Below are 27822 nucleotides of genomic sequence, written 5' to 3'. Positions count from 1 at the left end.
AAGGTCTATTAAAGAGAGAAACAAAGAAAGAATAAAGAATCTTTTTTTAATCATTAGACTCATTTATAGTACGGACGTCACTGTGTATAGTATAGTGTTGACGGCGAGCAGTGCGGCTGCTATTTCTCTTGGTCGCTGTTTGGTGCTTGTGTTGTATTAGCAAGCTAGTCTAACATCCCAAGAGGAGGGAGCTAAGAAAGACGCCCATCCCCTCCCCTTTTGGGGTTTCACGGCTTGGCCCTAATCCTCACTCGGTCAAAGATAATTGGACTTCACAGAGTCACTAGCGAAGCAAGTGTAATAGGCGGGCCCTTTGCAGCTCAGTAAACGTGCTGATTAATTCCCTGAGAGCGTATGAATAAATATTTAGATTCCCATGGGTGGAATTTACTGGAGAGCAAACAAACTTTCTACAACCTGTTTCGAGAGATCGTAAAAGAACTGTATTTCGCAACACACTGGTTACACATCGTTTCATGCAGTTCTTTACAAGTAGCTAAAAAGAATCACCTAAACACAAAAGTTTTGCTCTCCAGTACCGACACGTGACCGTTAACTGCTAAGGGCCTACAGCGAGCGTCGAAGTCGTCCAACGCGTGTAGTCTTGGTTGGGCTGCCTGTGCCTTTATTTAGCGCGCGTCAACTAATGAGGAGACGAATGACTTTGAAGACAATATGAAGAGTGACCAAGAAAAATAGAAGGAGTTCTTGTAGTTTAAGGATATCATGGGGGGATTTTGGGAAAAAGGCCAAATAATGATCCGCAAGACCTACTGATTAATAATTTTGACATCAGCAGTTATCTAATAGTCTTTGTCTATCACTATTAGAGTCCCGAAAGAAACTGTTTTGGGGGACAAAGAAATTTTTTTTTGCATAATGAAAGACGGCCCATTGTTTTGTCCCCCAGAACAATTCCTCTAGGAAATCAATGCAAGGGGTCTATACACCACAAGTAGCTAAGCCAATAGGAGCGCAGGATTTGTGATATACCATTAGCAGGTTTATACTAAACGCTATTAGTCTACTAACTATTTCACAGGTTAAGCAAAACCGCTCTATCAGAATGGTGCTTGAAAAAAACGTGTCCAACAAAATAGATGGTGGCTTATATTCACCGAGTTCCTCTGGATTTGGCGGAAACGGTTCGTGAAAAAACGTCTCCCCTCATCTCCCCCAAATCTCTCTACGCCTTGTGGGTACTTAGTTCAACATAATGAATCCGTGTTGTAATGGCCACACTACATTACACTACAATGTCGTATTACAATTAGAATCAGTTAACCCCTCCCTCCCCTCCCCAAACACCACATTTCAACGGTTATCTAAAATAATAATTGTCTGTTGAGGATAATCTGTGAGCTCAACAAATATGTACCTATAAATTGTATTTCCTCTTGAACCCTGGGGGAAAAAACAATGATTTATTTTAGTATCAGCATGTTGTTGTATCCAGGGGTGGAGGGTGAGTTAGGCTAGTATCAGAATGCTGATGTATCCAGGGATGGAGGGTGAGTTAGGCTAGTATCAGAATGCTGTTGTATCCAGGGATGGAGGGTGAATTAGGCAAGTATCAGAATGCTGATGTATCCAGGGATGGAGGGTGAGTTAGGCTAGTATCAGAATGCTGTTGTATCCAGGGATGGAGGGTGAGTTAGGCTAGTATCAGAATGCTGATGTATCCAGGGATGGAGGGTGAGTTAGGCTACTATCAGAATGCTGTTGTATCCAGGGATGGAGGGTGAGTTAGGCTAGTATCAGAATGCTGTTGTATCCAGGGATGGAGGGTGAGTTAGGCTAGTATCAGAATGCTGATGTATCCAGGGATGGAGGGTGAGTTAGGCTAGTATCAGAATGCTGTTGTATCCAGGGATGGAGGGTGAGTTAGGCTAGTATCAGAATGCTGATGTATCCAGGGATGGAGGGTGAGTTAGGCTAGTATCAGAATGCTGATGTATCCAGGGATGGAGGGTGAGTTAGGCTAGTATCAGAATGCTGTTGTATCCAGGGTGGAGGATGAGTTAGGCTAGTATCAGAATGCTGTTGTATCCAGGGTGGAGGGTGAGTTAGGCTAGTATCAGAATGCTGATGTATCCAGGGATGGAGGGTGAGTTAGGCTAGTATTAGAATGCTGTTGTATCCAGGGATGGAGGGTGAGTTAGGCTAGTATCAGAATGCTGATGTATCCAGGGATGGAGGGTGAGTTAGGCTAGTATCAGAATGCTGTTGTATCCAGGGATGGAGGGTGAGTTAGGCTAGTATCAGAATGCTGATGTATCCAGGGATGGAGGGTGAGTTAGGCTAGTATCAGAATGCTGATGTATCCAGGGATGGAGGGTGAGTTAGGCTAGTATCAGAATGCTGTTGTATCCAGGGGTGGAGGGTAAGTTAGGCTAGTATCAGAATGCTGTTGTATCCAGGGGTGGAGGGTAAGTTAGGCTAGTATCAGAATGCTGTTGTATCCAGGGGTGGAGGGTGAGTTAGGCTAGTATCAGAATGTTGTTGTATCCAGGGGTGGAGGGTGAGTTAGGCTAGTATCAGAATGTTGTTGTATCCAGGGGTGGAGGGTGAGTTAGGCTAGTATCAGAATGTTGTTGTATCCAGGGGTGGAGGGTGAGTTAGGCTAGTATCAGAATGTTGTTGTATCCAGGGGTGGAGGGTGAGTTAGGCTAGTATCAGAATGTTGTTGTATCCAGGGGTGGAGGGTGAGTTAGCCTAGTATCAGAATGTTGTTGTATCCAGGGGTGGAGGGGAAGTTAGGCTAGTATCAGAATGTTGTTGTATCCAGGGGTGGAGGGTAAGTTAGGCTAGTATCAGAATGCTGTTGTATCCAGGGTGGAGGATGAGTTAGGCTAGTATCAGAATGCTGTTGTATCCAGGGTGGAGGATGAGTTAGGCTAGTATCAGAATGCTGTTGTATCCAGGGGTGGAGGGTGAGTTAGGCTAGTATCAGATTGCTGTTGTATCCAGGGGTGGAGGGTAAGTTAGGCTAGTATCAGAATGTTGTTGTTTCCAGGGGTGGAGGGTAAGTTAGGCTAAGCAGTATCAGTTTATTTTTCATACAGGGACCTTCCTTATGATGATGAGGATGGTGATGATTTTGATGATTATGAAGATAATGCTGATGAAGATATTGTTACAATGGTGATGATTGTGATGATATCCTTGATGGTGATGATGGTGATTGTGATGATGATGATATTGTTGATGGTGATGATGATGGTGAAGGTGATGATAGTGGTAGTGATAATGATGATGATGATGATGATGATGACTGTGTCTGATGATGATATCTTTGATGGTGACGATGGTGATGGTGATGATGATAGTGACCATGATGATGGTGATGATGATGATCATGAGGAGCTTTGGTCAAAAAAGTTTACTTTGCATGAGGTCTTTTTAGGTGTGAAGTAATGTCCATCATTCCTTAAGTATGTGTATAAGTGTCAATCCTGTTTTCAACATACACTCTTTCTTTGTAATTAGAGCAGTTACATAGTAAGTCATTCCATATCAACTTTTTGTTTTGGTTCATGGAGCTGATTTCCTACTGCCTTATCCACGCAAAATATCACAAATAGCACTTTCAACAAATTCATAACCTTAAACCATTGACATAGCGAGTTCGTTTCATAGAAATGAATGTCGTCCTTTATGTGACGCGGACCTGTATATCTTTATCAAGCTGCTTCTCGGCTACAGTAATTGGTTTTTGTTTTATTAGAACATATATTCAAAAGTTGACCTGCTCAGTTCACATTATTTTTAATGCTTTTTTCTTTTAAATACGATAAAGATATAATTTTCATAGTACGCTTTCTAATTGTTAACAAAATATGCAAAATCCGACTATTGATTAGAATTTTCTGCTATGATATGATTTCATTCAGGCTCATCGTAGAGTCGTTAGTCTACTTTAGTCACACAGTCCAATACTTGATAAAACAAAAACAACATGAAACATGAAACTACTGTAGTGTATTCTTAATAAAACAAACTGCTCTAATGCAATGTTTGACTGCGATACCTTGAAGGTGTCGCTAAACGTAACATGAAACTACTGTACTGTAGTATATTCTTAATAAAACAAACTGCTCTAATGCAATGTTTGACTGCGATACCTTGAAGGTGTCGCTAAACATAACATGAAACTACTGTACTGTAGTATATTCTTAATAAAACAAACTGCTCTAATGCAATGTTTGACTGCGATACCTTGAAGGTGTCGCTAAACGTAACATGAAACTACTGTACTGTAGTATATTCTTAATAAAACAAACTGCTCTAATGCAATGTTTGACTGCGATACCTTGAAGGTGTCGCTAAACGTAACATGAAACTACTGTACTGTAGTATATTCTTAATAAAACAAACTGCTCTAATGCAATGTTTGACTGCGATACCTTGAAGGTGTCGCTAAACATAACATGAAACTACTGTACTGTAGTATATTCTTAATAAAACAAACTGCTCTAATGCAATGTTTGACTGCGATACCTTGAAGGTGTCGCTAAACGTAACATGAAACTACTGTACTGTAGTATATTCTTAATAAAACAAACTGCTCTAATGCAATGTTTGACTGCGATACCTTGAAGGTGTCGCTAAACGTAACATGAAACTACTGTAGTGTATTCTTAATAAAACAAACTGCTCTAATGCAATGTTTGACTGCGATACCTTGAAGGTGTCGCTAAACGTAACATGAAACTACTGTACTGTAGTATATTCTTAATAAAACAAACTGCTCTAATGCAATGTTTGACTGTGATACCTTGAAGGTGTCGCTAAACGTAACATGAAACTACTGTACTGTAGTATATTCTTAATAAAACAAACTGCTCTAATGCAATGTTTGACTGCGATACCTTGAAGGTGTCGCTAAACGTAACATGAAACTACTGTACTGTAGTATATTCTTAATAAAACAAACTGCTCTAATGCAATGTTTGACTGCGATACCTTGAAGGTGTCGCTTAACGTAACATGAAACTACTTTATGTCAATTAAAGTTGAAACTTTTTTGACCAAAGCTCCTCATGGTGGGGATAGTGACAATGATGATGGTGATGATGATATTGTTTATGGTGATGATGGTGATAACAAGGGCGATGATGGTAATGGCAGTGATAATAATGGTGATGACTTTGTTGATGATATGTTTAATGGTGATGATGATGGTGACGATGATGATAATAATGGTGATGGTGGTGGTGGTGATAATGATATCGTTAATGGTGATGATGATTTTGATCATGGAATTGGTTAAACAAGCGTGGGATTTGAAAAGGCCATTGCCCTACCTCCACCCAATCTACTCCCTTAATTCCCAGTTCCATCCATGGCACTCAACCAGTTTACCTATTCAAAGTAGTGGGTAACCCGGGGAGGGGGAATTAAAAGGGTTATCAATTTTTCATAGGTCTGTCTTTTCCCCTTCCAAAAACATGGGGCTGTGATTCATCGTGGTTGCTACAACACACATAATTTCCAAATGTATTACGACTATTTTTCGAGTGCAATTACAGAGCGATAATACATGTTTATTGGGTAATCTTAGAATTTTTGAAGAATGTCAATGTGTGCCATTAATGATTAGCCTGCATTCAGCCGGTATAATTTCCTCGAAATAATAATTATTTTCAAGGAATTTATACCGGCTGAACGCAGGCTATCAATGATCCATTAAATTCCAAATAATGTTTGTATCGTTAAATGGTGTGCTTACTTTACTTGATCATTGGTATATTTTGACATTAAAACGAGGCTAACCCTGAGTAAATTAGCCTGTAATCATGGAGCGCAGCAGTATTGCACCTACCTGTTTAACATCAACATGGACTGTTCCTTTGCGTTTTTGACCAGTAACGTAAAACCTCACCCTCATGTAGTTTTCGCCATCGACTATGTATTCTTGGTAACTAAAACCAGATATAGAAATAATGCGTAAAAAGGTAGTTGCATATTTCAAGAGGTGAGGGGGAGGGAGCAACATGGTACAGGAACATTCCACATGAGAAATGTAAATGTAAACTTTATTTGACCAGGGTGGCCCATTCAGCAACGAGGCTGGTATCCAGAGGGGCACTGCAGTGAGACAGGAAAGGACATCAAGTGAAACCAGGCAATAACAAAAATTAAAGACTTTTAAAAGAAAAACTCTTGTTATTTTTCCTACAAGTTTTTTTTACAGACTCAATAGAGTGCAACACTCAAAAATATGACCACATCCTTAATGTATTCCAATACTTTTGTACACAGGCTTTTGTAAGTTAAACCCAAACATTACAATGTGAAGCTGGCTGGTTTTACCTAATAAGGCGTGTAAAAGCTTAATATTTCTTACCCATTATTGGCCTGTGCATTGATCAAGTATGTGAATATATTAAATGTGGTTATACTTTTGTGTAATGCACTCTAAGCTTAATAATAATAATAATAATAATAATAATAATAATAATAATAATAATAATAAATATTTATATAGTGCCTATCCAAATCTGCTCTAGGCACTTTAAACAAAAAGAAAAACCACAAACTATGGCTGTGAGCTTTGCTTGGTGCCTGTGGCTGCTGCTACACAACCCATACCACAGGAAAAAAATAATAAATAAATAAATGATATGAAAATAAAATAAATAAACGCACACGCACGATGAAACCACGACTAAAGGTCAGACTGTTGTATCGGGTAACAATCCCCTACTCTTACAAAAAATACGACAGGATCTTTTACGTCCACTTTATCGGGGGTCAAGTGCAAGCAGACTGGACCTCCGGTTTTACGTCATTATCCGAGAAGACGCTTGCTTGATTGATGGCTGTTGGCTCCTACGAGCTCCTCCACCCTTTGACAGGTCTTATTTTTAATCCTGCTGGGTGTCAAGCCACCCTCCTCACTGGATAGCCAGTGGGGGAGCCGGTTTAGACGCCGACGACCCGTCCATGTGGCAGGTAGTACTGGACAGAAATGCTTTTAAATGGATATACCGGCTGTACCTGACATGTCGCCTTCGACCTCTACGATTAGTTTCACCATGTCCCATAACTGGTTCTCCAAGTTCCTCAACAAGCTGGAAAAATAATGAAAGCCAATACACTCATTTGCAATTAATCTAATTTTATTACATTTTAATATGTGATCATCAATGAAATTTTTCTTTATCACATGACGATATAATGATATCTTCACATGTGAAAATAACACCATTGGTAAGAATTCTAAGGAATCACATGAAATAGTAAAGATCCACCAAAATGGTATTTCATCAATAATAATTTATTATATATTAAAAAGAATATTACATGGCTGCTTAGAAATATGGACATTATCTTCTTGTGTTGAGGATATCTTACTCCTTTGCTTTGATTGATTGATTGATTGATTGATTGAAGACTTTATTTAATGAGGGCGACACTTGACAGTTTTGTTAACTGATTAACTTGTGGCCCTCGAGTTTTTGAGCACGGGCACTGAAGATGGTCATCACCAGCGTATTCAGTGGATCTTTTATGTCCGCCTTATACAGGGTTATATAGTGAAGATAGACAGGGCCTAGGGTTTTAAGTCCTTGTCCGAGAAGACTTGAAGGTCTAACCATTTACAGATATAATTACAAAGACAGCACCTTCTCCTCAGCTATTTTAAGACCCTGAGTGTTGGTCCGGCCGAGGCTTGAACCATGAACTGAGCTAACCGGGTGGCAGTTTATAATCTGCACTCACTCGTAAGATATAATCATGACTTCAACACTTGAAGATAAAATCTGTGTTTCCATGCGGCCATGTAATATCCATAGTATCACATTGAAAGTGACAGAACCTTCATTCCATTTGATGCACTTGTGCTATAAAAATTATAATACGCCATATATGGTAAACAAAGAAAAGCAGTAACCTTTTTATGCATTCAGTTGTACGTCCTACATGTATAACTGTAATTATAATAAACGTGTGAGGAAAATGAAAATTTTTCTTTTAATTTTTGATCCTGGAACAAGCTTGAGGGCCACAGGCTATTAAATGCTATCCTCAAAAAATAACAATTATTCATTCATTCATTCATTCATTCATTTGTTCATTAATTGACTGATCAACCAATTCAATCTATCAATCAATCAATCAATCAATGGCCATGGGCTATAACACCATGCGTGCTATGCACTATGAGCATACATTTCTCTGCAAAACTGTTTTTTCAAAATTTCACTAATTCGTTATTTTTAGGGCAAAATATAATCCTAACGAAACTTTGCAGTTTTACTATAATTATTGTTGTGACAAATTTGAAAGTAAAATTCCTTTTTACTAATAAATCAAATATCTCATAATGTCACACTAGCGTGAAGAGTCAATTATAAGTGTTAACCTCGAAAAAATATCAATAAATTTACATGTTATATTTATGAGTCTATTTATTTATTGGGTGTTAATGGTATGTCATGTACCTCTCTGTTGGCCAAGACCTGTTTTAAAGCATATGCATAAACTTTGTTAGGACTGAAACCAAGGAAGAGCTCACTGAACACATACCATAGCAGAGCACCTAGAAAATAATATGCAAACAGTGAAAGTATCTAAAAAAATCACTTATCACCAGTGCAAGTACATGTACAGCAGTGGCAAAGTTCAATGGGGTCAAACTTCCCCTCCTAATAGTCCCTTTTCTCATTCGGTATAAATAGCACTGTGTTTTATGACTAAAGATTCATCTGTACAGGTTTATAGCCTCTAGCAAATCATTTGCAAAAGTCAACTGTAATATAAAGAATGTGCAGCTTAATGGTATCTGTTAATAGCCGAATTATAAACAAGGCTAAGCCTACGCTAATGAATCTATGGTCTTCAAAAACAGTGGTGTCCATCAAATGCAAAACAGCTGTATAGACTAAATGCAAATTTGACTTGAACACTTCTTAAGTCCATTCAAATTATAGATTACATTAATTTCAACCACACTAGAAAGTTTGAGGTGAAAATATTAAATGTAATGTGAATGGCAAAAAAAAAAAAAAAAACGGAAAAAACCAAAAGCAAAAAACAAGGCTATTTAGTCATCAATTGACTGTACACATACAAATTTTTGTAATTTTAATTCAAAATAATTTAATTGGAGAATGTGGCATAAACGTGAGAGGTAAGTGCAATGCGATGACCAGGTTCTATTCTCAGACTTGGTGTCATATTTATTAGTGTACTTATAGTTATTTAAAAATTTTGTTTGTAAATATGAATGTAATTCTAGGTACAATAAAACGCTGTTGCTGTTGTCATACTCTATGTTTCTGGGGTTTTTTTCCAGGTTCTCTGGTTTTCCTCCCTCCACTAAAATCTTACTTCTAAATTCCAATTTGATAATGGAACAAGGGCCACAAGTTTGTCTGCCACTAGCTGACTATTAAGACAGTAGACTTCGCTACCCTAGCTAGTAAAACAAGGACAATTGAAATTTTGTTAATAGTAATTAGACAATTCCAAAACTTTTTGCTTGCTTCTTCCATTGGTGATTCATTGGTATTCATAACACTGGTAATCAAGCTTTTAACATAATTTTTCAGTAAAAATGAATTATGGACATTCTTCTAAACTAAGCCTTGATTTAAACAAGTGCCAGAAATGTTCCCTTTTTGTATACCGCTTTTTTATTTTTTTCTATGTCAGAGTAAAGCTATCTCATTTTTTCCAATTTTATAACACGCTTTTTTTTAATTACTGGCACTTTCAAATAAAAAAATATAGAGCCAATTGGCACCAATTTTGAGAGTTTACATTCTTGAAGTTTATAATGTGTATTGGTTCCTTTAATGATAATAAAATTTTGAAGGTTGCCATGGTAATTGAGTAATTTAAGCTCATGCACACTTGAGAGCTCAAATTGAGTATAGCCTGGGTATTACATTTTAACATATTATGTAATGTGCAATTTTCCAGATGTATAGCATGGGGACCAGTGGCTATGTTATTGGGTGACTAGTAAAGTAAATAAATTGTTTGTATATCGGTACAACAAAAAGCCATTTGCTTTAAAATAATAAGCTCCAATCCGTCCAAAATGCTTCTGCACGTTTGATATCATTAACACATAAACATGTCAGACCATATCACACCAGTTCTGATTGATCTACACTGGCTTCCTGTATCTCATTGAATCAAGTTTAAAATAATTCCTTTTGACCTTTAAAGCACTTCATGGAATTTCTCCGGTTTACATCCAAGATTTCATCTCCATCCATCATCCTTCAAATAATCTACGTTCATCTTCTCATCTATCACTGCCTTCATGTTCATATAACTTAAAGTCACATGGTCTTCGATCCTTCTCTGTTGCTGCTCCTCTTCTTTGGAACTCTCTACCCACTTCGCTAAGAGACATTCAAGACATTTCTTCATTCAAGTCTTCTTTGAAAACTTATTTGTTTAAACTTGCTTTTTGTTTGTAATTTTTTGTAATTTTAATTTTTTGTTAAAGCGCTTAGAACAGATCTGAATAAGCGCTATATAAGCCTTATCTTTATCATTTATTATTAACATAGTAGCCAAAAACTATAGAGCCGTTTTGGTACAGTATAAGTGGGAAACATTACAGCTAATTTCTAGCCATACCATAACTATACATTATGATTGGATGAATTACTGGAAGATAATGAGAAGCCATTTCAATGTGACGGCATGTGTTACAGTGTTTCATTACAGTGTTCCCAACTTATATGAAAACTGTTCCATGGATTTCTTACCAGTGACAGCAAATCCAACGAGGATGATACCAAAATATGTAGCATCTCTTCCAGTCTGAACAACTGTTAAAAAGAAATAATAGTTAAATACCTATGGTAACTGCATTTATACATCTATAATCGAACACTGTAGTCCTGTTTTTCACTACCAAATTATTTTACGAACATAGCTCCTTTCCCCGTGGGGGGTATGGATAGGGGTTTCTCGCCAAGAACAATGTCATTCATACCTTTGGCACCTACTGTTAGCTGAGATTGTGGCTGCTCTTGTGTTTCGATCAAATCTCCCAACACACTTCTGTCTTTCTTCTCCTTGGATTCATTAGCTAGCCACCTCACCAACAAAGGTTTTGCCATCTTGTTTGGAAGCCATTTGAAGTTGACTGAACTTACACACGTTGTGTTCGCTAAATTATCCCTAAGCATTGGTCCATTCAAGTTAGACAGCCACCTGCATGTATACTGGTTGAATATTTTAGCTTTGCTGTTATTTTGTGCACCAATTATTAGATATTTGCTAACAAACTTGACGTCATTGAACTTTCTTGTAAATCTGAACATTTGAGCCGCCATCTTGGATGTGGAGCCAGTGAGGGATGATGGGAACTGGGTGCGGAAACTGGGAGCTAAAAATAAAACACGGAAAAAAGTTCTTTCTAGTGAAAAAATAAAGAATTTGTTTTGTTAATGATTACAAGATGTGTAAAGCAACTAGATCGATAAACATATTCGCCTATCTTGTCAGATATGAAAATATGAACCTAAACGTACATTGAATATCAAGATTGGGATCCCTGTGTCATTATTACCACAAGTTAAGTCAGCAGATTCCAAGAAGCATTCTACAGTCGAACGATTTTCTAAAGCCTTAAAGTTTTTCTTCCAATCTCTTCGATATTTCGCCTTGGAAGTGGTTGGATCTGCTGTAATCTTCTCTTAGTACAATCGTTCTGATACTGAGGTACAGCTAGTGATGTTCATTGAGTGGTACATCAACCGGCGATCGATCTGTGACTAGATAATGTGCTGCATTGAATAATGAAGGCGGAAGTGCCTTAACAACAATTGCAAGGCCAAGAGATCTAAAAAGAAACACTTTGATCACGCGACGGTAAGACTACAAATGAACGAAAATATTGCCAAAGAACAGGTATATCACCCGGACGGAATTATCGTGCTGAACCAATGAGTTGAGATGAAAAGATGAGATCTTGTTCAAGATGTGAAATACTCACGAATTAGCACAATAGCTTGAATCCAGTAAACAGCACTTGAAGATGAATCCTTCTAATGACACTGAATTAGAAAATATACTTTAACTACAGTTACATTAATTAAAGTTAATCATCATGTGTTCTTCGTGACATCAAAGGATGGCCATGACTACTGATGAAAGAACTGAAAAGTTTGATCTTTTATTACGTGTTGTCTTCCAAAGTCTAAATGAGAATGAGATCCGTGCATTGATCGACGCCAGTGGTGATGTCGATATAACTGATGATGCTGGTCGAACTGCTTTGTTTTATGCTGTCCAACAAAGTAACAACGAGAGCGTGGTTCGTGCATTGATTGATGCTGGTTCTGATGTCAACATAACCGATAATTGTGGCGAAACTGCTTTGTTTTATGCTGTGCAACAAAGTAACAACGAGAGTGTGGTTCGTGCAATGATTGATGCTGGTGCTGATGTCAACAGAACTATTGATTATGGTAGAACTGCTTTGCTTTATGCTGTGCAACAAAGTAACAACGAGAGTGTGGTTCGTGCATTGATTGATGCTGGTGCTGATGTCAACATAACCGATGATTATGGCAAAACTGCTTTGTTTTATGCTGTCCAACAAAGTAACAACGAGAGTGTGGTTCGTGCATTGATTGATGCTGGTGCTGATGTCAACATAACCGATGATTATGGCGAAACTGCTTTGTTTTCTGCTGTGGAACAAAGTAACAACGAGAGTGTGGTTCGTGCATTGATTGATGCTGGTGCTGATGTCAACATAACTAATGATTCTGCTGGTGCTGATGTCAACATAATTACTGAATATGGCCAAACTGCTTTGTTTCATGCTGTCTATCGAAGTAACAACGAGAGTGTGGTTCGTGCATTGATTGATGCTGGTGCTAATGTCAACATAACTGATAATAATGGCGAAACTGCTTTGTTTCATGCTGTCCATCACAGTAACAACGAGAGTGTGGTTCGTGCATTGATTGATGCTGGTGCTGATGTCAACAGAACTATTGATTATGGTAGAACTGCTTCGTTTTCATGCGGTCGAACAAAGTGGGAACGAGAGTGTGGTTCGTGCATTGATTGATGCTGGTGCTGATGTCAACATAAGTAATGAATATGGCCAAACTGTTTTTTTTTATGCTGTGGAACAAAGTAACAACGAGAGTGTGGTTCGTGCATTGATTGATGCTGGTGCTGATGTGAACGAAACTAATAATTTTGGCGAAACTGCGTTGTTTCATGCTGTCCTACAAAGAAACAACGAGAGTGTGGTTCGTGAATTGATTGATGCTGGTGCTGATGTCAATATTACTGATGGTGATAGCAAAACTGCTTTGTTTTCTGCTGTGGAACAAAGTAACAACGAGAGTGTGGTTCGTGCATTGATTGATGCTGGTGCTGATGTCAACATAACTGACAAGGGTGGCAAAACTACTTTGTTTTATGCTGTCCAACAAAGTAACAACGAGAGTGTGGTTCGTGCATTGATTGATGCTGGTGCTGATGTCAACATAACCGATGATTATGGCGAAACTGCTTTGTTTTCTGCTGTCCAACAAAGTAACAACGAGAGTGTGGTTCGTGCATTGATTGATGCTGGTGCTGATGTCAACATAAGTAATGAATATGGCCAAACTGTTTTTTTTTATGCTGTGGAACAAAGTAACAACGAGAGTGTGGTTCGTGCATTGATTGATGCTGGTGCTGATGTGAACGAAACTAATAATTTTGGCGAAACTGCGTTGTTTCATGCTGTCCTACAAAGAAACAACGAGAGTGTGGTTCGTGAATTGATTGATGCTGGTGCTGATGTCAAAATAACTGATGATGATAGCAAAACTGCTTTGTTTTCTGCTGTGGAACAAAGTAACAACGAGAGTGTGGTTCGTGCATTGATTGATGCTGGTGCTGATGTCAACATAACTGACAAGGGTGGCAAAACTACTTTGTTTTATGCTGTCCAACAAAGTAACAACGAGAGTGTGGTTCGTGCATTGATTGATGCTGGTGCTGATGTCAACATAACCGATGATTATGGCGAAACTGCTTTGTTTTATGCTGTCCAACAAAGTAACAACGAGAGTGTGGTTCGTGCATTGATTGGTGCTGGTGCTGATGTCAACATAACCGATGATTATGGCGAAACTGCTTTGTTTTCTGCTGTCCAACAAAGTAACAACGAGAGTGTGGTTCGTGCATTGATTGATGCTGGTGCTGATGTCAACAGAACTGCTGATTATGGTAGCACTGCTTTGTTTCATGCTGTGGAACAAAGTAACAACGAGAGTGTGGTTCGTGCATTGATTGATGCTGGTGCTGATGTGAACGAAACTAATAATTTTGGCGAAACTGCGTTGTTTCATGCTGTCCTACAAAGAAACAACGAGAGTGTGGTTCGTGAATTGATTGATGCTGGTGCTGATGTCAATATTACTGATGGTGATAGCAAAACTGCTTTGTTTTCTGCTGTGGAACAAAGTAACAACGAGAGTGTGGTTCGTGCATTGATTGATGCTGGTGCTGATGTCAACATAACTGACAAGGGTGGCAAAACTACTTTGTTTTATGCTGTCCAACAAAGTAACAACGAGAGTGTGGTTCGTGCATTGATTGATGCTGGTGCTGATGTCAACATAACCGATGATTATGGCCAAACTGCTTTGTTTTCTGCTGTCCAACAAAGTAACAACGAGAGTGTGGTTCGTGCATTGATTGATGCTGGTGCTGATGTCAACATAAGTAATGAATATGGCCAAACTGTTTTTTTTTATGCTGTGGAACAAAGTAACAACGAGAGTGTGGTTCGTGCATTGATTGATGCTGGTGCTGATGTGAACGAAACTAATAATTTTGGCGAAACTGCGTTGTTTCATGCTGTCCTACAAAGAAACAACGAGAGTGTGGTTCGTGAATTGATTGATGCTGGTGCTGATGTCAATATTACTGATGGTGATAGCAAAACTGCTTTGTTTTCTGCTGTGGAACAAAGTAACAACGAGAGTGTGGTTCGTGCATTGATTGATGCTGGTGCTGATGTCAACATAACTGACAAGGGTGGCAAAACTACTTTGTTTTATGCTGTCCAACAAAGTAACAACGAGAGTGTGGTTCGTGCATTGATTGATGCTGGTGCTGATGTCAACATAACCGATGATTATGGCCAAACTGCTTTGTTTTCTGCTGTCCAACAAAGTAACAACGAGAGTGTGGTTCGTGCATTGATTGATGCTGGTGCTGATGTCAACATAAGTAATGAATATGGCCAAACTGTTTTTTTTTACGCTGTGGAACAAAGTAACAACGAGAGTGTGGTTCGTGCATTGATTGATGCTGGTGCTGATGTGAACGAAACTAATAATTTTGGCGAAACTGCGTTGTTTCATGCTGTCCTACAAAGAAACAACGAGAGTGTGGTTCGTGAATTGATTGATGCTGGTGCTGATGTCAATATTACTGATGGTGATAGCAAAACTGCTTTGTTTTCTGCTGTGGAACAAAGTAACAACGAGAGTGTGGTTCGTGCATTGATTGATGCTGGTGCTGATGTCAACATAACTGACAAGGGTGGCAAAACTACTTTGTTTTATGCTGTCCAACAAAGTAACAACGAGAGTGTGGTTCGTGCATTGATTGATGCTGGTGCTGATGTCAACATAACCGATGATTATGGCGAAACTGCTTTGTTTTCTGCTGTCCAACAAAGTAACAACGAGAGTGTGGTTCGTGCATTGATTGATGCTGGTGCTGATGTCAACATAAGTAATGAATATGGCCAAACTGTTTTTTTTTTATGCTGTGGAACAAAGTAACAACGAGAGTGTGGTTCGTGCATTGATTGATGCTGGTGCTGATGTGAACGAAACTAATAATTTTGGCGAAACTGCGTTGTTTCATGCTGTCCTACAAAGAAACAACGAGAGTGTGGTTCGTGAATTGATTGATGCTGGTGCTGATGTCAATATTACTGATGGTGATAGCAAAACTGCTTTGTTTTCTGCTGTGGAACAAAGTAACAACGAGAGTGTGGTTCGTGCATTGATTGATGCTGGTGCTGATGTCAACATAACTGACAAGGGTGGCAAGACTGCTTTGTTTTATGCTGTCCAACAAAGTAACAACGAGAGTGTGGTTCGTGCATTGATTGATGCTGGTGCTGATGTCAACATAACCGATGATTATGGCGAAACTGCTTTGTTTTATGCTGTCCAACAAAGTAACAACGAGAGTGTGGTTCGTGCATTGATTGGTGCTGGTGCTAAAGTCAACATAAGCGATGATGATGGCCAAACTGCTTTTTTTTATGCTGTTCAACAAAGTAACGAGAGTGTGGTTCGTGCATTGATTGATGCTGGAGGTGCATTCGTAGATATGAGAGATATTCATGGAAGAACGCCAATTTTTTACGCTCTCGAGTATCCAAATTTAGCTCGCATTCTTATTGAAAAGGGAATAATTTATCCTTTTCTTTTGAAAGATAGTTTTAACTGCACGATTTTGAACTTTTTTGTTGATAGAAATATATTTGATGTTGCTTCTAAATTCTCCTTTTACCTCACTAAGAAGTTAAACATTCCTGCTGACTTCCTCGATTTACTTGAAGAATGCGGAGCACAGAAAAAAACATTAGCAGAAGCAATTTTGGGCATAGTTTTCTGTAAGTTCTCTCTCATTTTCCAAGAAAGACGAGTTGGTCTAGATAGTATGCGAACATACATTTCTAGCGCGTTAGAACTCGCTAGTCCGTTCATTATCAATCAAAAGGAAATGGAAATGCTGATTACTTTAATAAATGAAAAATGCAAAAATGGAGAAGGGATATCAGATGCTTTAAGATTATTGGTGGAGTTAGGTGCTGATCCTAATAGTGTTGATTCATATGGTAATACAGCCTTTCACTATGCGACTCGTTTAGCATTGAGGGGTGTACCACAAGAGATCGTCATGGAGATTTGTTTTCAGCTGATGAAACTTGGTGTACAATTGAACCTCAGAAACCATAAGGATCAGACACCCCTTTTGTATTGCTTCTCTGCAGATGTAAGGCAGATAGATAGAGAAAATCAATTATCAGCAGTAAAAACCCTGGTAAAAGTCTGTACCTGGTTGTCAAAACACGGATCCAGTTTTGAAATCAAGTCTGGAAGTGAAAAAACTGGTTTTCATTTATTACTACAGCTTTTCCAACTTTTCCTTCAGATACGTGATAAGACAGTAAGACAAAATGTTTTGCATGAAACAATCAAACTTTTGCAAATATTTCCACCTGCAAAAAATGTAGCAAGTCTGAGAAGGATTATCAACATACCTGATGTTGATCTCAATTCACCACTGCATCTTTGGGCTTCACTAGAATTACCATCACCTCAAGACTATACAAGTAATGTTACTAAAGAGCTCACATTTGAGGAATTCCTACAAACAATCTTAAATTACCTTTTGAGATGTGGAGCAAGAGTGAATAATAGAAATGGTAAAGATCAAACCCCTTTACATTTGTGCAGAACCTGGATAGCTGTGAAGCTGTTGCTTGATGCTGGAGCAAGCGCCAACGAAGTTGATTCATCAAAAGCATCACCTCTTGTTGTTGCCGCGAAAACAGGGTGGCCATTTCGTGGTTATGAAGGTGATCTCTATTCAGATGCTGCTAATTACAGCATTATTTACCCAGATGTTGCAGAGTTAGAAGACCCAAAATCATTTTGGAAAACTGCCATCGACAAGGGACTTGATCCATGGACAGCCGACGAAGAGGGTGATTCAGTTCTAAGTGTTCTCATTCGACAGGAGAACTTTGTTTTTTCTAAAGCTCTGGTTGACGAGGCTTGCGAGCGGGGCTACACTCAGTCCGAGACATTTGCTGTTGGTCTTTTGAATGCCATCTGCAAAGACAAATCCACACGGACAAATTGGAAAACGAATCTTGTCAAAGATATCTTAGAGTCAATGAAAGATCCTACCACTGCGTCCGAACCACTTCGTCTTTGCTGTAGGAATATAATAGAAACTGGTGTATTGGATAACAAGATAGAAGAGAAACCTGCCTCTGCGACCATTGAAATATCAGTTAATGAAGATGATGAAACCTTTGATGATGGACAACCTCAAGAAAGAGGAGTGGACACATCAGACCATTCGATAAACGCAGCGTTTGAAAACTTGTCTGTGCATTGTGAAATCATTAAGATTCTTCGTTTGTATGGAGCTGATGGCAAGTCCTGCCTGGATATGGCATCCAATTTTGACGCTCTTAAAGAACTTTTAACGAAAGACTTAGATTCTAGCGCAATGTCCGTACTCATTCCATGGACTTCCATTTCGAATAAATATAGGGTAAAATTGGCCAAAGTTGCTAGACGACAAGAGTACGATGTGATGTACGAGGACTTTTGGTGTCATAAAGAACACGTAGGAAGTGGCTCATATGGCGATGTCTTTGTTGGAATCAATAAGAAGGATGGTAGAGAAGTGGCCATCAAGCGCATTCTGAAGACACGTATGCAGCGACCAGAAGACAAACGAGAGATTAAAAATCTCACTGCCCTTGCAGACTGCGAACAAACTGTTCGTTATTTGCATTTCTTCGAAGATGAAACCTTTTCATGCGTAGTTTTAGAACTGATGGAAGGAAGTCTTGACGAGTACCTTACTGATGGCTCCACATTTGACGCTAGAAAAAGTACTCAACTTTGTCAAGAGGTAGTAAAGGGGTTAAAGTTCCTGCATGCGAAGGATATTGTTCATCGCGACCTGAAGCCTGGAAATATTCTGTATAAAACACACCCTCATCTACATTTGAAAATTGCTGACTTTGGTCTGAGCCGTCGCGTTGATAGTAGCACCACCACAGTGTATGGTACTAATGCGGGAACGAGGTGTTGGATGGCTCCAGAATTGTTGATGAGTACTCATGTGGACGGTGGATATCATTCCAAGGCATCTGACATGTTTTCATGTGGACTTGTTCTTCATTACATTCTGTCAAAACAAAAACACCCATTCTCCAAGAACAATAGTCAAATGGTTCATGAGATAGAAACCAACATGACAAATGGCAGAATGGAAGGATGGGATGACTCTCTTTCTCCAGAAACAACTAATCTTGTCAAGAACATGCTTCGAGGTCATCATGATAAAGACAAACGCCCAACCGCAGGAGAAAGTCTGGATCATCCATTGTTCTGGTCCAATAAGAAAAAAGTCGATGTTCTGAAGGCTGTTGGAAACCAGTCAGAGTTTCAATGCCCACGCGCAAAAAGATCAACTCTGACTGCTGTGGAGACCGACTTGGAGAAAAACTTTAGTACTATAGTGGTGAATGGGAAGTGGGATGACCCGAGGTATATGAGCATGCCTCCTATTTACACTGAAATGACGTCCACCAAGAGAAAGTACTATGATACTCACTCTGTAGTAGAGCTAGTGCGGTTCATACGAAATGCTTATGCACACGTCTCTGAATCCACACGGCCAACAATGATCAGAAAAATGTTACTTCAAGACTTCGTGTTTCTGGAATATTTCCCTCGTCTTGTGATGGAAATGTACAAGGTTGTGACCGATCATGGATGGGATCAAACAGTAGAAGAAATCAAGTACGTGATGAACAAGTAACAAGGTACAGGTAAGATGTTTGAATGAGTTAATAACAACTTAATGGAGGGGTTTCATAGCAGCCATGTCTTTCGACGGGTAGATAAAACAGCAACTAAAACCTTATCTTGTTTAATTAATACTTTTGCGTATTAAAAAAAATTCTATTTTATAGTAAAAATGTGCTAAAATGTGCTTACTCCCACCCCTCCCCTTCCATGGCCACATCTAATACTCTTGTTACTCCATTATTTATCGTCATGGTTGAGCTGCAAGCGAACAAGGCATTGTTACTACAAGATTGTCGAGTGAAAGTCGTGATTTAGATACATTTAGAAGACCAAGACAAAATAGCCAGGTTAATTTCAACCAGTTTATGTTATGAAATTCATTTTTGACAGACTGCAGATATATCCTCAAACATTTGAAAAAAACGAATTAGAACATTTTATTTTATTGCATAGTCTTTTTCCCTACTATGTTCAACTCAAAAGTTACCGCCAAAAGTCACACCGAAAATAATATTTAAAAAAATACATGCAACAAAATCTTTATTCTACTCAACTTAATGGAGTTGGTTTATTTTCTTCTCACTAGGTCATGACTATCATGTACTGTGTGTAAAGATACCAACTGCCTTGGAGACAGGAGACACTTTACAACACAAGATTGTTGCCAATCATGTAAAAAGACTGGTATTAAAGTACCATTGATAGTTGATTTAGTAGGGGAGGGGAGGGGTGTCAATCAGTAAGATAAACAAGACACAACACTGTACAACATACACTGGTATTAAAGTACCATTGATAATTGATTTAGTAGGGGAGGGGAGGGGTATCAATCACTAGGATAGACAAGACACAACACTGTACAAAATACACTGGTATTAAAGGACCACTGATAATTGATTTAGTAGGGGAGGGGAGGGGTATCAATCACTAGGATAGATAAGACACAACACTGTACAACATACACTGGTATTAAAGGACCATTGATAATTGATTTAGTAGGGGAGGGGTATCATTTATCAGGATAAACTGAAAAGACATTAAGGGACTTTCATAACTTGCACATTAGTTCAAAAAGAAAATATTTATCCCATTTTAGTTTTTCAGAGTAAAACAGCAATTTTCTTCTAATGGGAAGTCATTTCCATGGGCAATCTTACTTACCTGATCAAGACAATTCCATCAATTATTGCATCAATCAAATTTATTCAGAAGTAATTGACCGAAGGCTATTTTAAACAATTTAAATTGAATGGAGTTGTGGCTAGTTTTCTTGGTTACAATCATCAGTGACCATGTACATACATGTTGTTTTATTTGTATTGTAGTTAACTAATGCTTATTCTTCAGACAGATTACTCAACATTAATGAATACACAAAAAATACACTTATCAATTGTAGTTCAGGGCATAACTTGGCCAGTCACAGAATTCGAATGTACTCAATTAGTATTTCTTACTCTTTGATTTAGTAGGGGAGGGGAGGGGTATCATTTATCAGGATAAACTTAAAAGACATTAAGGCACTTTGTTCTTTTTTCATAGTTTGCATTGTTTCAAGACGTGTTCGTGTTGGTGGGGAAATAGTTATGCGTCTTTAATCAAACAATCACTTCTCTAAGTATCTAATTACAACTGCGTAAGCTAATATTGTAACATCTCCCCTTTTATAATGTTTGAAATACATGGCTGGGATGATATAGAAAGATTTTAAAGATTTAAAAAATAAATGACCAAACAAAATGGCTGACTAAACTACGAAATGATTGTGTGGATATTAAAGTTCAACTGTAACAAAATCAGTGTCCTATAAATGTTCGGTAGTCAAGTAAACCGATCAGGTTTCTTAACCACTCTCTGACTTCTTCGCAGTACAGGTGGATTGACCGCGGGTTCTGACGCAGGTAGAACTTGAGGTGTCCTTGCACTGTCTGCCTCTGGTGATGCTTGTGTGTCACTAGCTGGTTCTTTCGGTGCTTCGTCGACGGGCTTTAAAAGCTGTCTGTTTCGGCGAAGTAACTCTCCGTTCGACTCAACTAGGTATGACCTGTCTGAGAGTTTCTCTTTACAGTTCCCTACTTCCCAGGGCTTGCCTCTCTGGTTTGGCGCTACTCTTACCTCTTGGCCTATTTCTAGGTCTGGTAGGACCTTTACATGTCTGTCGTAGTGACTTTTGGCTTTCTGGCGCTTAAGGTGGATTTTGGTTGTCACACCTTCCGCTACTTTGGGATACAGAAGGTTAGTTGCTATGGGGACTAGTGTCTTTGTTCTCCTAGACATCAAGCGCTGTACTGGGCTGCTCTGCATTCCTTGAGTGGGGGTATTCCGATAATCTAGCAAGGCTAACCACAGATCTTTACGGTCTTGCATGGCTTTCTTGAGCAGGCTCTTGGCTACTTTCACTGCTGATTCCGCCTTTCCATTTGACTTTGGGTGGTATGGCGATGAGGTGACATGTTTGAACTCCCAGTCTCTTGCGAATTCAGCAAACTCGTTGCTGACGTATTGAGGCCCGTTGTCGGATACCAGCACATCGGGTATCCCATGTCGACTGAACTGTTCCTTCAGAAACTTGGTAATGGATGCTGAGGTTGTATCTTTCAGAGGACTTATTTCTATGTAGTCTGAGTAGTAATCTACCAAGACTATATAGTCTCTGTTCTGCAGCGTGAAAAGATCTGTGCCTAGTCTGCTCCAAGGTCTGTCGGGTATTTCGTGCGACTGCATTGGCATGCTGGGGTTACTTGGTTGATATTCTGAGCACACATGACAAGCCTTTACTGCATTTTCGATGTCGTGGTTCATTGCTGGCCAGTAAACGCGATCTCGTGCTTTCCTTGCACACGCCTCGATTCCTTGATGACTTGAGTGTAACCTCGCGACTACTTCAGATCTGAGGGCTCGAGGTATGATGATGCGTTGATTCTTGAATAAGATGCCGTTGTGGAGTGTCAGTTCCTCTCGGAAATGCCAGTAGTCTCTGATAGCTACTGGTACTTTGTCACGTACGTCAGGCCATCCTATTAGTATAGTATTCTTAAGTGACTGCATTGTAGGGTCTTGCTCTGTGGCTTTTTGTAGTTGCGCTAACCTTTCACTTGTGACCTTTACATTGTCGAGGGGGTTGATTCCTTCTAGTTCTAGCGCAAACACTTGGAACTCGTCTCCAGGTTCTCCTTGGTCTGCGAGGAAGGCTCGTGAGAGGTGATCTGCCACGTACATTTGTTGTCCTGGCTTGTAAGTTACGTTCAGGTTGTATCGCTGTAGGCGTAATATCATCCTCTGTAGCCTGCTGGGTGCTGCTAACAAGGATTTCTTGAAGATCGCTTGCAAAGGTTTGTGGTCTGATTCTACTGTTATCAGCTCTCTCCGTGTGATGTACTGGCTGAACTTTGCACAAGCGAAGACGATTGCAAGACATTCTTTTTCGATTTGTGCGTAGCGTTGCTCAACTGGTGTGAGAGTTCGGGATGCAAACGCTACTGGTTGGCCGTTTTGAAGCAAGGTTGCTCCGAGGCCTTTCTCACTAGCATCACATTGGATAGTGACTTCTTCGCTCATGTCATAGTACTTGAGTACTGGATGCGCAATCACGAGTTGTTTAACTTCTGAGAAGGCTTTGTCGTGCTGGCGTGACCACACAAATCTTGCATTCTTTGTGGTTAGTTCACGAAGAGGCAGTGCGACTTCTGATAGTCGAGGGAGAAACTTGGAGAGATAATTTACAAAGCCTAGTAGGCTGAGTGTCTCTTGCTTGTTGGTAGGCTTTGGCATTTCGGTCACTGCTTTGACCTTATCTGGATCTGGCTTGAGTCCGGTGGATGACAAGATGTGTCCCATGAACTTCACTTCTTTTCTCCGCATGATGAGCTTCTTGCTGTTCAGCTTTAAGTTGATCTGTCTTGCTCTCTTGAGCAGACGTAGCAGATTTTCGTCATGGTTTTTGTTGGCTTCTGCTAATGTGTCACCGTAACCGACCACTAACATATCGTCGCGGAGCACTTCCACGCCTTCTAGGTCTCCCAGTCGCTCGTGTAGGGTGCTTTCGAATTCCTCTGGGGCTGAGCTGACGCCAAAAGGCATGCGTAGATATCTGTAACGGCCAAATGGGGTCCAAAAGGTTGTAAGCTTACTGCTAGCTTCGTCCAAACCGATTTGGTAGAACCCATCCTTTGCGTCTAACGTTGTGAAGACTTTGGCCTTGCCGAGTCTGGGTAGCATCTCGTCCATCGTAGGCATTTGGTATTTGGGTCGTTTGATCGCTTTGTTTAGATCTTTGGAATCCAAACAGATTCGTATCTTTCCAGGTTTGGCTACAACGACCATGCTGCTGATCCATTCGGTGGGTTCTGTCTCTTTGACGATGATTTTCCTTTTCTCGAGTTCAGCTAACTTTGTTTTGACTTCCTGGCGAAGCGTAACTGCGATTCTTCTAGGCGCGTGTTGAACTGGCGTGACATCTGGGTCAACTGCGATTGTAGCGTTACCAATGTTTCCCAATCCTTCGAAGACGTCTCGAAAATCTTTAAGATACTTTCTTTAGTTAGGGGCAGAGTTCCGGTTTCTTGAACCGCGTGGACTTGATGATCGATGTTTAACTTGATTAGATCTAATTGTTGGCATGTCTCGGCTGATAAAATTGGTTTGTGGTTTCCGTTGACAACCTGAAATTTGAAGCAATGTTTTTCGTTGACCTTAAGTGTCACTTCACCTAATGTTTCCATGACTGATCCATCAAACAATCGTAGTTTGACATTGCTTTGCTTGAGCGTCGGATTACCGTCTTGGTTGATGATTGCTACATCCTTGTGGCTGATTACGTTACAGGTCGCTCCTGTGTCTAGTTGGCAGTCCAAATCCGTTTTATAACTGGAATTGGTGTTCATAAACTCAAGCTTTGCAAAAAGCTGCTTGCCCTTCGTTTTCACCGAACCAACTTCTTCAATCTTCAACGTGAATTCGTCGGATGAGTATTCTCCTTCTTCTGATTCTCCTGATTCAGCTGTCATCGCTTTGACATTGCTTGACCTCGATTTACACACAGACGCGAAATGGTTTTGTTTCTTGCACGTTTTGCATTCACGGCCATAGGCGGGGCAGTCTTCTAACTTGTGTTTCTGAGAACCACCACAGCGGTAGCACTTGTAACTGCTCGTTCGTCGACTTGTAGTTCGTTTACTGTCCTCGCTTGGCGTTCTGTGGGAACGTCTGTTGTTGTACTTGTCACTTGGCTTGCTTGGAGATTTAGGCTTCCGTTCTCGTATTTCATTGATTTCTTCGTTGTTTGTCTTATCCACTAGACTCATGGCTTTTAACTGACTGCTAGCTAATTCACTTGAGCGGCAAATGTTGAGGGCTTTGTTGAGATCTAGACTGTCCTCTTTTAAAAGACGTAGTTTTGTTGCGTGTTCTCGTATACCAAGAACGAGTCGATCCCTGATAAGCTCTTCCGTTAACGGACCAAACTGACATGATGAAGCGCATTTTCTAAGGCGATTTACGTAGCCATCTACGGTTTCTTCTGGGCCTTGAGTACAGCTGTTGAACAGATATCGTTCGTACACCACGTTGCACTTTGGTTTGAAGTAGGCTTCTAGCGCGTTTAAGCATGTGTTTACGTCGTTCTTTTCTTCGTCACTTAACTTGAGATTAAGGAATATTTGCAGACATTCCTTCCCCATTACAGAGCGAAACGTTGCTAGTCGTATCTTTGGGTCTTGCTGGTACAGTCCGGTTGCGACTTCGTAGTCCTCCCACTGTTGTTTAAAGAAGTCCCAATTGTTTACTTGATCTCCTTTGGTATTCATCGGCGTTGGTACCGGAAAATGCGACGTGAATATTGGTCCTCGTGGACCGCTGCTGGTCGAAGCTTCCTCCTTACTTGACATATTACTTCTTCAATGCCTCGGCAGTAGGAACTTGACGGTTTTTTCAGCTACTTTGGAAGCGTTATTTCCAATTTATTTCTGACACCATGTTTCAAGACGTGTTCGTGTTGGTGGGGAAATAGTTATGCGTCTTTAATCAAACAATCACTTCTCTAAGTATCTAATTACAACTGCGTAAGCTAATATTGTAACATGCATATTAGGTGAAAAAAAGAAAAAAAAATTGAAACGGAAAAAAAGAAAAGCCTATTTATCCCATTTTAGTTTTTCAGAGTGAAACAGCAAATTTCTTCTAATGGGAAGTCATTTCCATGGGCAATCTTACTTACCTGATCAAGACAATTCCATCAATTATTGCATCAATCAAATATATTCAGAAGTAATTGACCGAAGGCTATTTTAAACAATTTAAATTGAATGGAGTTGTGGCTAGTTTTCTTGGTTACAATCATCAGTGACCATGTACATACATGTTGTTTTATTTGTATTGTAGTTAACTAATGCTTATTCTTCAGACAGATTACTCAACATTAATGAATACACAAAAAATACACTTATCAATTGTAGTTCAGGGCATAACTTGGCCAGTCATAGAATGTAGTCAATTAGTATTTCTTACTCTTTGATTTAGTAGGGGAGGGGAGGGGTATCATTTATCAGGATAAACTGAAAAGATAATAAGGGACTTAGTTCTTTTTTCATAGTTTGCATATTAGGTGAAAAAAAGAAAACAAAAATTGAAACGGAAAAAAAGAAAAGCCTATTTAATCCCATTTTAGTTTTTCAGAGTGAAACAGCAAATTTCTTCTAAAGGAAAGTCATTTCCATGGGCAATCTTACTTACCTGATCAAGACAATTCCATCAATTATTGCATCAATCAAATCTATTAAGAAGTAATTGATCGAAGGCTATTTTAAACAATTTAAATTGGAAGGAGTTGTGGCTAGTTTTCATGGTTACAATCATCAGTGACCATGTACATACATGTTGTTTTATTTTTATTGTAGTTTTTTTCATATTTAGCTGTTGCATTATAAGCTTGAATCAATCAGTTTTTCTTGTATTTCTTGATTTGTTTGTTGGAGTGAAAAATATTTGTCTCATTGTATATAAACTTTTAAGTTAACATCATACCCAGGAATGTTTTGTAGGAGTGTTATTAACCACTAGACAACTTAAAACAATTATAGTAGTATTTTATATTATTATTGGTTATAAGTAAGGTTAATTGATAGTGGCAGTTCATTTTGTCTGGGTGTTGGCAGTTCTTTCATGGGGAGGACTAATGCTTATTCTTCAGACAGATCACTCAACATTAATGAATACACAAAAAAATCAATTGTAGTTCAGGGCATAACTTGGCCAGTCATAGAATGTAGTCAATTATTTCTTACTTTTTATATGGCACAGTTATGATAGGACGTTTCCCTGATTCGCCCCACGTAAGGGAATCCGAACCCATGGTGGATGCCGGATTCCAAGCGCTGGATTCTGGATTCCGAGACTCTGGATTCAGGATTCCAAGGGTCTGGATTTCGGATTCCAAAACTTTTGGTGCGGATTCTGGATTCCAGATTCCATCATAAACTGGATTCCAGATTCCATTATAAACTGCATTCCGGATTCCAAAGCCTAAACTTTCGTGGATTCCGGATTCCGGATTCCCTTGACCTGATGGCGTCATTTGACTCCCACTATCATAATGCTTTGCGAATTTTTTTCTTATTTACATTTTTATTCCCTTATGAGATTAGTAAGACAATTGGTGCTAATTAACTGAACAAAAGAAAGTGTGCAAGGGAGTCTGGTAGTAGAGGTCAATGACGCCATCATGCAAACGTACTATTCCTTAGTATAGATTCAGTATATATTGATTGACTTTTGTAGTCAGGTGAGGTTTTGAACACACATGGAACTGTTGAGATCAGTACCTGGTCAACTTTCATCAAGGATAGCCAGGTCAGTTTGGGGAATTTGCTCGAAAGCATGTAGTTTGTCTTGTGTAACTGGTAGAAATTGTTTTGAATTCATAGCATGAGAGAGTTCCGTTTGAGTTCTGTATGTCTCACTTGTAATTAGTTATCATAACCATGAAATAAAGATTGTAGTTCAGCTGAATTGTGGTCGTACTTTTCTCATTCCTTATAGAACAGCGGCAGATACACGGGGGTGGGGGGTTGGATTTCCATCCTTTCTTTTTAGAGTAAAAGTGAATATTTTTAACTCCTGGATAAGCCAAGCATTGAAACGAGTTATTGTGAGGGGTCTGAATATGCAAATGTGTCACTCACTCACTCACTCACTCACTAAGATGTTAGCAGATCGATAATTAAACGTTTATTGGTCGTCTTATGTCATCTGA

General features: G+C 39.3%; 4 protein-coding genes across 4 annotated transcripts; 2 read left to right on the top strand and 2 right to left on the bottom strand.

The window, feature by feature from the left end:
- Positions 1-32: 32 nt before the first annotated feature.
- Positions 33-11408, bottom strand: LOC116308414 (mitochondrial import inner membrane translocase subunit Tim21). Its single transcript, XM_031718825.2, has 6 exons — positions 10967-11408; positions 10737-10799; positions 8451-8548; positions 7003-7076; positions 5825-5924; positions 33-1404 (listed from the first exon to the last, which is right to left on the bottom strand). Exons 1-6 carry the CDS (start codon positions 11307-11309, stop codon positions 1315-1317), a joined length of 768 nt encoding a protein of 255 aa, XP_031574685.1. The 5' UTR covers positions 11310-11408; the 3' UTR covers positions 33-1314.
- A 1578-nt stretch (positions 11409-12986) lies between these two features.
- LOC148909155 (uncharacterized) lies at positions 12987-15923 on the top strand. Its single transcript, XM_089034032.1, has one exon. The coding sequence runs from the start codon at positions 12987-12989 to the stop codon at positions 15780-15782; it is 2796 nt and encodes a 931-aa protein (XP_088890158.1). The 3' UTR covers positions 15783-15923.
- Positions 15924-16206: 283 nt separating this feature from the next.
- On the top strand, positions 16207-27578 carry LOC116308413 (uncharacterized). The gene is made up of 2 exons (XM_089033652.1): positions 16207-19588; positions 20161-27578. The coding sequence occupies exon 1, from the start codon at positions 16342-16344 to the stop codon at positions 19582-19584; it is 3243 nt and encodes a 1080-aa protein (XP_088889778.1). The 5' UTR covers positions 16207-16341; the 3' UTR covers positions 19585-19588; positions 20161-27578.
- On the bottom strand, positions 23960-25459 carry LOC148909154 (uncharacterized). The gene has a single exon (XM_089034031.1). The coding sequence runs from the start codon at positions 25457-25459 to the stop codon at positions 23960-23962; it is 1500 nt and encodes a 499-aa protein (XP_088890157.1).
- Positions 27579-27822: the final 244 nt, after the last annotated feature.

This window comes from Actinia tenebrosa, unplaced genomic scaffold, assembly GCF_029948245.1.
Source record: "Actinia tenebrosa isolate PJP-AT-01 unplaced genomic scaffold, QUT_ActTen_1.0 PGA_scaffold2__45_contigs__length_23673736, whole genome shotgun sequence".
Lineage (NCBI taxonomy): Eukaryota > Metazoa > Cnidaria > Anthozoa > Actiniaria > Actiniidae > Actinia > Actinia tenebrosa.
This window is presented reverse-complemented; position numbering and strand designations above follow the sequence as displayed.